This window comes from Nansenia antarctica, assembly GCF_963989245.1.
Source record: "Nansenia antarctica genome assembly, chromosome: 3".
Classification (NCBI taxonomy): Eukaryota; Metazoa; Chordata; class Actinopteri; order Argentiniformes; family Microstomatidae; genus Nansenia; species Nansenia antarctica.
The window spans coordinates 47,443,213-47,455,125 of record NC_137688.1 but is presented as its reverse complement, the minus strand read 5'-3'; the positions used below and the strand labels follow the sequence as shown (position 1 = coordinate 47,455,125).

The following is an 11,913-nucleotide window of genomic DNA, read 5'->3' as shown; positions in this document are numbered from 1 at the left end:
TAGGGTGTTTCACACAGTCCTTTCCTCAAATGATGCCCCTGGAGCTAGCAAACGTGGAGAAGATATCCAGCGCAACAGCTGTTTCTCTAGCCCCTCCGACGGTTAATACACATGCTGTTGTACACTCACTGAACACTTTAGGAATGGGAACACTCTGCTAATACTGGGTAGGGTCTCCCTTTGCTCTCAAAACAGCCTCAGTTCTTCGTGGCATTCATTCCGAAAGATGTTGGAAACATTCATTTGAGATTCTGGTCCATGATGATGACATGGTTGCATCACTAAATTCCAGCTGATTTTTCAGGTGCACTTTCAAGCTGTGAATCTCCCGTTCTACTAAATTCCCAAAAGTGTTCTTCTGGTGATCCGGTGACTGGGATGGCCAGTGAAGAAGACTGGACTCATTGTCATGTTCAAGACACCAGTTTGAGAAGACTTTTGCTTTGTGACATCGTGCATTATCATGGTGGAAGTAGCCATTAGAAGGTGGGTACATTGTGGCCATTGAAGGGATGCACATGGTCAGCAACAATACTCAAATAGGCTGTGGCATTCAGGCAATGATTGATTGGTATTAACGGGCCCAAAGCGTGCGAAGAAAACACCCCCAACACCATCTGAATGAATGAGAAGGTGTACAGGTGTGCCTATAATAAAGTGATAGTAGTATGTGCAGTCCCGTAATAGACTGATACTATTAGAGACGTACTAAACACTGTAAAGGTTGATATCACGGCTTCACTATGAAGACCACTGTTAAGGATTGCAAACCAACTGCCATTAAGCAGAACAATCCACATAATGAGGGTCAACAAACTGACATTCACTTAAACATGATGGAGCATTGGTGCAACATGCCTCACTAGGCGAGCTGCTCCACATCACAGAGGCTCAGAGGTTGACCGGTACAGGTGCTCCCTGAAGTTGCCTTCATTCAGCGCTAGCTAAACATGACTTATCAATCATAGCCGTTTATTGAAACGAATGATATGAAGACATTCAACACAAATGTAGTTCGATTGCAGTATTCAATATGAATCATATTACCGTAAACATGAAAATGCCCTTGTAGTTTGTCAGTACCTCACGTCTTCCTCTATCGGACTTGCTCGGAACGCTGATGGCTTGAAAACGGTGGTGATTAAGCTAGTTAGCTCAACTGCGCCTCCTGCGGGCGGAGGACCACATTCACACAAGAATGACTTGAAACATCTGCATGATTTATCTGCATCTGCATGATTTATTGCATGTAGATAAAAATGCTTCTTTCGATACAAAATCAGAAACGGTTTGCAAACAAAATTCATGGATTTAAAAAAACAATTTCCTCACTTGTGCTTGTTGTATAACAACCAAAAGAACATGACAAAGAAACCAAAACATGTTGCAGGTGAAAAAGACCTAACTGCAAAGATATGCAGATTATCTGATTGTACAATACTATTACAATCAATGCCTTATCTATGAATTAGCAGTGACCACATACTGTTTTGTCTACAAACAGCTGTTTTGTTGTACAGTCCAGCCCTTTGGTCAAGACAACATGGACCATAGTACCTTAGATATACAGTACACGGACACTACATCTGTGAATTCACTAAAACATACTATACCATTGAGAACCAACTGAGAATACTACAACATATTCAACATTTCCAGTACCACTGTGGTCCCTACTTGCCTTTTCAGGTGCAGAATTTTATAGTCACAAAGTTACATAATTAGAGTTGAAACAGTCAAGCTGAAATTAGCTTTCCGGGTGTGTTAAAGGTTGAATGCATCAGGTTTTCAAACATTGGCAAGGAAACCAAATAACAACTGTTCGCTGAACAGTTTAATCACTAGAGGGGAGTAAGCGCACACTTATGGTAAGTTTCCTGTATTTTACCAGTTTACCCATGTCACTGATCCGGTTCAGTACTTGAGACTGCAGAAATGAAGTTAATTTCATCCAAAATCCGTAACCCTACATTTTAGTTGAAATTGAGTTTCAGCCTGAAGTGCTATAAGACATCTAACCCTAAGGGAAGTTGTACACAGGCGCCTAAACGTTTAGAGGAACAGGAACAGTGCAGCGAGAAGAATCCTCATACCCAATGCCTCATCGACCCTTTCCCTCGATAGGCACTCGTAAAGACATGAAATAATTGGACAACTCCGTGCAACATGGCAGTATTTCCACCCACCCTACCAGAAGGCAGAATGACACAATTAACATATAGCATCATCAAATCAGAGCCTTTTAGATCTACAGGAGTGGCTAGACAAGTAGGGGGGGGTGAGGGGCTAGGGGTTGATTTGGAATTCAGCATCTACAATCTGCGGTCTACGGACTACAAGTTGCCTCTGGCTGGGCTGGGTCACAGCTCTGTTCTGCCCGGCCTGTGGAGGATCTGGTTTAAGCTAGCCTTCCTCTGGGGCTTATATTGGAGCAGCCCACCAAACTCAGTGAGCAGCTTCTCCCAGTAACACGACACGTCCTCCATGCGCAGGTGGTCCAGGATAAACCTTTGACCTCTGTAGAGAGAGGGAAAACACACATGGATAATATCTGCAGGTTACATACTGTATTTACTATGCTGACACGTTACTGACTTTATTAACCCTATATTAATGTTGGTACAATATTGATCATTTTGCATGCTGTTGTACCGGCCGTGACCAAACTGGACAGACAATAGTGATTTAAAGAATGCCGATTTTTGCAGGAATTTAAACCGAATTTCAAACGATTGTTACCTAATGGCAATCTCCTTGGCAACATCATCGTTTTCCTTCACAAACTGTAGCAGTTCCCTGGAGAGACAGAAAATTACATTTTTTTTAAATGTGTACCGTCTCCAATTAAACCATTTTTTTAGTCCGAATGTGTAATTCAATAGTTTTCATGTCAGTATGTAATCACCTGTACAGATAATATATTTTCCCGTCTTACCTATTCCCGACAACTTACTATTACACTGGCAATTACTGAAACTCAAACATTGTCCAACAATTTCCTGGTTATCACAACTTTTTCCCTAAACCCGATCTACTGTATGAGACCAGTTGGCTGGGTGAGGACTTTCGATGCACATCCAGGTTATTCACCTGAGGTCAGAGAGGTCCTGTTTAACAGGGATATAGTGCACCCAGGGTCGCAGCTGAGGGTAGAAGAATTCCAGCCACTCTTCCCCAACATGGAAGACCAGCGAGCCACACAGGAACAGATGCTTGAGGCGGAAGCTGGCTGCAACTCCCCGGAAGTTGAACAGGTATCTGCGGGAGGAGGGCAAGACAAGAATAATGAGAACCAGCTAAAAAACCCTAACCCTGGACTGGTACAGACTGTACTAACCCTGGACTGGTACAGACTGTACTAACCCTGGACTGGTACAGACTGTACTAACCCTGGACTGGTACAGACTGTACTAACCCTGGACTGGTACAGACTGGATGAGGAGATTGGATAGGAAATTGTGGTAGTAGCACTTCTTCCCCTTTGATAGACTGAGTGGAATTTTCACCATTTTGTTATTCCAATCCTTTCTGTTTGGACTGGGGATGTGCATATGGAGTGTGGTATGGACAATGAACCATGTGGCCTTTGTAACAGCTGATTCTGATTCGGTCTGAGAAACCTCTAGACTGCTAAAATGTTTTTAAATGTCTAATTAGTCTAATTTTGTCTCTGACCTGGAAACATGGCATGGGAAATTCAGGAGAGAATAGACTAGAGGGAAGGACAGAGGAAGAAGGGAGTTGTATGAAAAAGTATGCTTTTTAAAACTCTAACATGCTCTATTTTATAGTACTTGTGTATAAATGTTAAATATAACAATCAAGTCCAATAGCGTTCAACCATAACATCATGTGTGCATGATGGCGAAAAAAGGCAGGCCATGAATGGTCTATCCAACATCAGGATATGTTGGTAAAATGTTGGTCAGGTCAGTAGCATTGCCATTACCCATGCTCTTACTTGTATTGGCAGTGGTCCACCAGGGGAATCTCCTTAGCCGGGGGTCTCCCTAGTGTGTCCTACGAGAGGAGGGAGAGATGGACTGACCATTTAAGGCTCAACAGATTGATGTTGGTTGTTACTGGGACTCAGAGGAACACAGTGGATCTCTTGAATCTCCTCTTGAAGAACAATACACATAAATAAATGCGCAGCCCAATGAATCGGTACAGCGCTTTCCTACGAAGTTCAACATCACAAACTATGGAGAAAAAACGTATGGTAAAACTTTAAAAGTTCTATTCCACAATAACACCAGAATAGCCCTCATGGACAGAAATAAATCAGGTTTCAATGCCAAAAGAGCATAGCTAACATAGATATTATTACAGCACAGTTTAAGACCCCAAGCTTTTCAGTGCCCCAGGTTGTTTTTATAGACCACCAGTGGCGTCATACAGACTGACCTTCTCAGACTTCCATGCCTGGTTCTTGGTGTATTCAGCATCCACCAGGTCAGGGGCCTCTCTGGAGAGGAGAACCAGGGGGTCCCGCTCAGGGCTGGTCCTGTGTGTGAGTGTGAGTGTGAGTGTGAGTGTGAGTGTGAGTGTGAGTGTGAGTGTGAGTGTGAGTGTGAGTGTGAGAGAGAGAGAGAGAGAGAGAGAGAGAGAGAGAGAGAGAGAGAGAGAGAGAGAGTGTGTGTGTGTGTGTGTGTGTGTGTGAGAGAGAGTGAGAGAGAGAGTGAGTGACATATTCAGTGTGTGGAGAGTTAGGGAGAGAAAGAGTAAAATCTGTCAACAACCTTTTACAGTACACGGTCTGCACTTGCAACAGTGCCATTTCTGGCTGCCTCAAAATGAAAAGGAAAGGTCAAGCCCTAAAAATAGCCTGACTCTAAAACATTCCAATACACTTCCCCTTAGACAGACCTGGAGCCTCTGAAGAATCCTTTGGACTCTTTCCTCTTCCAGGGCCACTGGGCAGAAGATCTTAAAAATAATAATAATACAAAAACAGAGTTAGAGAATAAAAGAGCAAGTTGTGTGACACACAGTGTTTTGCTCTAGTACCTGTGTAGTTTTGCTCAAATGTGTCATTTAAGTGTAGTATCAGCTGCTGGGTTATGTTGGGGCTAAACCTGGGTGAAAATAGTGGTTTAAAATTGTTGAGTGTTTACTTTAGCCCGCCTGGACTGCCAGATGGGCGGGTTTTCACCTTTGACACAATTCTATTGTTTCCATTACGCCAGGCAAACTCAATCAAGCACAGCAAATATTGGAAATAATTCAGGCCAAGCAGACAAAGGATGGTTCCTTTCTGCGCAACAGGGTCAAACATACTTTTTAAGGTCGTCTCTCATGAGGTCCCATCGTCCCAGTCCGGTAGGGTATATTGGCCAAACAGCCGGACCACCCTCCCAAAACGTCCAGGCAGGGTACATAATGTCCTGGTAGTCAGGAGTCTAAACATACAACACACACACACACACACAAACACAAACTCTCTCTTAACATCTCAAAGAATGTCATTACATTGAGAAGATTCTTTGAAGTTGCAACCGTTAACTGTTACCAGTTCCACCCCCAAAAATTGTAATTGCTGATTTTATGAGTGCATACAACATAGATGGTTCCGGAGCTGACCTTACTGAAAGATAGGACAGGCAGGATGGGCTGCACCCAGCCAGGGACCTGAGGGTAGTCCCGGACATTCACCACCATCTCCAGATCTGGCAACCTGTCAATCACCTGGAGGATAAAGTGCTCCACCCCACTACACCTGGACAGACGGACGGACACAGACAGACAGACAGACAGACAGACAGACAGACAGACAGACAGACAGATCATCAGATCTGTGTGTTTAACGCGGCCATTCATTAATGTCACACGCTAGATTTTACAGCTAGGTTTGTCGTTGTTGTATGTAGAAACAGTCAGGTACACTGTCTTGTAAAGCTGTGTGACACCGACCTATTGAAGGACCAGCATGAAGGCTAAGTGGAAAAGTGGGAAACAACGGCTTCAGTTAATTAATTTGGGATTAATGCCAATCAGCATTAATTGTCTTGGATTAGAAAGGTAAACTTTCCGTTCGTTTTCCTTCCTCACCTCGCTGGAAACATACAGTTCTGATCTCGGTAGAGTTTGTGACCAATGATCTGGTAATGGGTGCCCACGCCACGGCCAATGGTAGCCGCCATCACTTCCTCAGACACTCCCCCACGAAAAGGATGAAGGTCATCCTTTAGGACGCTGGTAGAAACATAAAACAATTATACTGGGGGGAAAAGTAACCAAATAACAACAAAAATAAAGATAGGATATCATCATCATCATCATCATCATCATCATCATCATCGTTCTCTGCACCCTATTTGGTTGGGATCTATGATGTCATTGGTATGTCAAAGCTGCCTGTACTGAAAGCAACATACTTTTTCTGTGACATTTAATGTTTTGTGAACTGCAGAGTTCATCAATTTGCCCCCAACTTTTAGGCTTACCGGAGATGGCAACTACAGTTGTGTGGGCTGCAAGGCCTGTATTCTTGTACAGCATTGGGGATCTTATTCACGTATCTCTGCCATCGGGTTCCTATTGGAGCAGAGGAGGTTAGCCAAAGGACAGGAACTTTTTTGAACTGCATAGGACTTGGCACTGCTAACACACTGAATAGTATTCAGTGCATCTGGAGAAGATTGGGAGGTTAAAGCTAAGGCCAAGGATAAAGCTGCGTGAAGTCGGCACTGTTGGCAGATAAAGCGACTTCTAGTGACAGACCTGTTGCATTACATTACTGTTGGACCAGATTCATTCATCACTGTTGAATGAGAGAAGTGAAGTCAATAAGTTAGACAACTATTCTCAGAAGTAAGCTTACTTGTAATACACTGAGCAATCGAGCCAATGTAAGCGGGGCAAACTCCCGTTTACATTGTTCACTTTTCGATGAAATCCTAACAATGTTCTTACATTTGCAGATTGAAATCAGTTCACTACTACTACTACTGACTCGCCATGGTCGCTGCAGTGATGTTAGCTAGCCAGCTTAGCTAAATGGGAACTACCCCGCGTTTTATTTTGACACGGAATTTGAGCCCAGCACAAATGGAAAAAAATGTTTCTTTAATTGTACCTGATTCTGCCACGCTGAAATCAATTCCAAAAAGTTGTACGGTTAGCAGAGACATCAACAACCATGGAAGCTTCATTTTCCTTCGATCGTACAGATGTAACACTGCGCATGCTCGACAAGCTCTGTCTAGTCTGAATCCACGGTGCATGCTTACCGTAGTTCTCATATAAGTCGCGCATTCAAGAGCCACTGCTGGGCACATGCCTTGTAACGTTACTTTTTATTTATAAAACTAATATATAGCAATAATGCAATAAACCACATGCCATAATGAATAATGATGTTGTAAAACATGATAATATAATTGCGCTCTGATGGATTCATTAATAAAGATAACTATTCCAGACCATACCTGTCAACATACTCTGCCCCCCCAGTTGGCAAGGTGTTCTTCTCTACAAATACTTCACTCTTTTTCTCCAAACATACCTTCTTTGGTTGTGTCAATTTTGGTTTCGTCAGTCCAAAGCACATTGTTCCTTCAGGTTTCATTGTTCCTTCAGGCTTCAGGTTTCTCAAGGTTTTCTTTTACATACTTCAGACCATGGGCGTCACCACCATATATTTGGGGGGGGACGTGTCCCCCCCACCTTTGAAACAAGGTCGTTTGGACCCCCCCACATTTGCCATCAAAAATATGTTGCATGACTGGTCAGCGTTATTTTCATTGCTTCACAATCAAATCCGTTCCACTTTATGAGTAGGGGATTGCCCATATCCAGAAGTCCACTCCGCGTTTTACTTCTGTTTCTAACACGGCAGCATCAGACACGCACGCAGATTCAAAACATTCAGACTGAGGCAAGACGATATTTAGATCATCCACCAAGATGGATATAAGGAAAAAATTTTCGAAGAAGAGAAAAGTAAGTCAAAGTCATCCAAGTTTTCCCGTGAGTGGCCAAACAGCAACATTGCGTTCTCCCAAGGTCAAACACAGCCAGCTTTTCTGATAAGAATGTTAGCACCTTATGAGACATTCTCTGTATTAGCAATAGAATTAGCATAGCCTACTAGCAACCAAATACGAGCTAGATCAGCTATATGGCACTAGCAGTTTTGTTAGGCATTACTAGTGCGGTTAGACATGTTTAAATGCAGAACAGACACAGGCGAAATGTCATCAAAAGCACAGAATGGCTAGGGTTAAAAAATAAGAAGAAAACACCTGTTCCATTTATTTTTCTATTTCTAAAATGCTTGTGATTGTATTTTTTGTATTGATGATTGTATTTCTATGTCAAATGTTCTATTAGAGAAAAACAATATGAACAAGTGCTCAATGCATCCCCATTTCTCCTGATATAGGTGGTTGAGAGTGAGAGTGAGTCAGAGGCAGGGGCAGCAGGCAGGGGCAGTGGAGACAGCTCTAATTCACTCTTTGATTTTGTTTGTTTGTTATAGTTGTATGTTCTGCAATGCACTGAAGAGGGCTAAGTTTGATTGTAATAGGCTCTGAGTAGCCTAGGTACATATTTTATGTTTCCTCATAACTTTTTATTCAATTTGTTGACTCAAAGTTACCTCATTCTTTTCTAATTCACTCTTTGATTCTTTTTGAATCTTCATATTTAATAAAGTACCTAAAAAGTGCCACGTGTCAGTGTCAGGCCTCTGTGAGTTAAACCAAAACATAATAGTAGTCAGTAATTGCAGACCATGCCAGCTCCAAGGAAAAACAAAGAAAGAGGGAGATTATTTTGGGTGTAAAACGCACCAGAATGCAGGAAATTGAATCTACTATTTTAAAAAATTCGGGGGGGGGGACCCCCAGACCCCCCGAAAAACAACTGTCCCCCCCACATTCAAAAAGCTGCTGACGCCCATGCTTCAGACACTTAATTGTGTGTTGAGTTCGTAGGAAAGACTTCTTTCTGGCAACTCTGCCATGTAGGTCTTTGTTGTTTAAGGTACACTTAAACAACAAATAATTAATTAGTAATAAAATTATTATACTCCTTGTTTAAGAGAACATGTAGGAAAGCCCAGCGCAGATGGAGAAAGAGCAAATTACAGGTTGATCAGAATATTTTTAAAGAACATCTATCTGCCTTTAACTTGGCAATGCGAAATGCTAGGAAAAATCACTTCTCAAATATAATATACAAACAAGAATAACCCCAGGGTCTTGTTCTCGACAATTGATTGCCTTGTAAACCCTGCTCCTAGAACACTAGACGGCGCAGCCTCTGTCACCAAATGCGAGGAATTTGCAGATCCGCCACCACAGAACATGACTATGAGCATGTTCACCATGATTAGTACTCAGTAACGTGCAGTGAGGTCATTGGCTGGGGTAGGCAGTGAGCTATTAAAAAAAATAATTTGATTAACGCAGCAGCCAGACTTCAAATGGCATAGCGCATACTATAAAGGCAATCAATCAATAGCCCTTATATCTTTTAACGCAGGCTCAAAACTCACTTCTTCAAGAAGTAGGCCTACTACCAGAATCCTCTTAAGCACCTATTGTATTGTTAGTTTGCTATTCTTCATTTTGCCTTAAAAAAGCAGTACACTCCTACGTTAAATGCAATTATTGAAGTCGCTTTGAATAAAAGCGTCGACTAAATGACTGTAATGTAATGTAGGCTAATATACTATACTATAAAGTCAATCACATAGCCCATATATACTATACTATCAAATAGCTGGTCAAAAATGTCATGTATTGTTATCTCACAGCGTAGCGCAACAGCCTGTATGGAAATGTAGAACCGCGGCGCGAACAGCAGAGGATGCCGCTACGGCAAGCCAAACAAGCCAAACGCAAACTGTCAATCATGCTGTCAGAAGCAGCGTGGCACGGTGCCTCAACGTCCGTCAATGAAGACAATGTGAGAACAGACTACGCATGCGCAAACCTACGAAACCGTTGGTCTATCACTTCGCATAGCACAGAGGCACAAGCACAGTCTGCTTCAGCCTCTCGCCAGCAATCAGCTCGCTTTGGGAGCAAACTCTCCTGGTGCCAGGGCATGCATTATATTTATAAAACAACACATTTTACATCATTTATTTTTATTTTAACAACATTTTAACACATTAAAGTTAAGAATAATGAGTAAAATAAATAAAAATATATATATATTTTTGAGATAATTTTTTTAAAAAGACTGATATTCTTTTTCTTTCTTAAATGCCTGGGTGAGGCACTGCCTACCCTGCCTCACCTGACTGCACGCCACTGTTAGTACTGAAACATTAGGCAAAATTGTGTCAGCTTAAACCGTCTACGTGTCCTCTTCACCCTATTCCTACCACCTTTTTCAAGGACATTTTTGAATCTGTGTCTGATGACATACTAGGCATTGTAAATCACTCCCTACTTAAAGGGATTTTTCCAGCGGTGCTTAAAACTGCCCTGGTTAGACCCACCCTGAAGAAAAGTAACCTAGATCCTTTTGATCCAAAAAACTGTAGACCAATATCCAATCTCACTTTTCTAAGCAATTATTTTAGAAAAGGCAGCGTACAAACAGCTTCATGAATTTTTTGTCTTAAATATGACCCACTTCAGTCAGGTCTCCGATCATACCACAGCACAGAAACCACTTTGCTGTCTGTCACAGCCCCATGTAGCTGTCTGTCAGTGTCCCATGTAGCTGTCTGTCTGTCCCATGTATCTGTCTGTCTGTCCCATGTAGCTGTCTGTCTGTCCCATGTAGCTGTCTGTCAGTGTCCCATGTAGCTGTCTGTCAGTGTTCCATGTAGCTGTCTGTCAGTGTTCCATGTAGCTGTCTGTCTGTCCCATGTAGCTGTCTGTCACAGCCCCATGTAGCTGTCTGTCAGTGTCCCATGTAGCTGTCTGTCAGTGTCCCATGTAGCTGTCTGTCAATGTCCCATGTAGCTGTCTGTCAGTGTCCCATGTAGCTGTCTGTCCCATGTAGCTGTCTGTCAGAGCCCCATGTAGCTGCCTGTCAATGTCCCATGTAGCTGCCAGTCAGTGTCCCATGTAGCTGTCTGTCTGTCCCATGTAGCTGTCTGTCAGTGTCCCATGTAGCTGTCTGTCAGTGTCCCATGTAGCTGTCTGTCAGTGTCCCATGTAGCTGTCTATCAGAGTCCCATGTCGCTGTCTGTCAGTGTCCCATGTATCTGTCTGTCTGTCCCATGTATCTGTCTGTCCCATGTAGCTGTCTGTCAGAGCCCCATGTAGCTGCCTGTCAATGTCCCATGTAGCTGCCTGTCAGTGTCCCATGTAGCTGTCTGTCTGTCCCATGTATCTGTCTGTCTGTCCCATGTAGCTGTCTGTCTGTCCCATGTAGCTGTCTGTCAATTAATACAGTTGCAGTAACTAGAGAGAAAATGTCCAAACTGCATCTTCACAGGCTCAAGTTCAGTGTGATGTGATGTCACAGTGATGTGATGTCACAATGATGTCATACATAGGGATAGAGTCTTGGGATGTGAACATTCTGGGAGTCAGTCAGTTGGAGAAAGACTACGCATTGGTAAGTCCTCTGCAATGTAATGTCCTGCTAATTTGTATCGTATTGTGCACAGCAGATATTCAAGTTTTGTCTTGGTGTGAATTAACATTAACAAAAACATTGCTAAGCAGCATGTATTTCTCTGGTCAGATTTGTTGCATTTAAAAAAAAAAGTCAAAATGTAAAAAACTAAAATGTGTGTATTTGCTAAGAGATCTGTCTGTCCCATGTAGCTGTCTGTCAGTGTCCCATGTAGCTGTCTGTCAGTGTCCCATGTAGCTGTCTGTCAGTGTCCCATGTATCTGTCTGTCTGTCCCATGTAGCTGTCTGTCTGTCCCATGTAGCTGTCTGTCAGAGCCCCATGTAGCTGTCTGTCTGTCAGTGTCCCATGTAGCTGTCTGTCAG

General features: G+C 42.7%; 2 protein-coding genes across 2 annotated transcripts in view; both read right to left on the bottom strand.

Moving 5' to 3' along the window:
- timmdc1 (translocase of inner mitochondrial membrane domain containing 1) overlaps positions 1–1,110 on the bottom strand; it is an 8,132-nt gene extending 7,022 nt beyond the window's left edge. The window contains exon 1 of the mRNA XM_080525897.1: positions 1,048–1,110. The gene's annotated coding sequence lies outside the window, so the exon portion shown is untranslated. The remainder of the gene's footprint in view (positions 1–1,047) is intronic.
- Positions 1,111–1,296: 186 nt separating this feature from the next.
- Positions 1,297–7,164, bottom strand: poglut1 (protein O-glucosyltransferase 1). The gene is made up of 11 exons (XM_080526858.1): positions 7,079–7,164; positions 6,447–6,537; positions 6,052–6,195; positions 5,584–5,719; positions 5,281–5,402; positions 4,870–4,929; positions 4,408–4,507; positions 3,962–4,020; positions 3,091–3,258; positions 2,740–2,796; positions 1,297–2,517 (listed from the first exon to the last, which is right to left on the bottom strand). Exons 1-11 carry the CDS (start codon positions 7,152–7,154, stop codon positions 2,361–2,363), a joined length of 1,170 nt encoding a protein of 389 aa, XP_080382984.1. The 5' UTR covers positions 7,155–7,164; the 3' UTR covers positions 1,297–2,360.
- Positions 7,165–11,913: the final 4,749 nt, after the last annotated feature.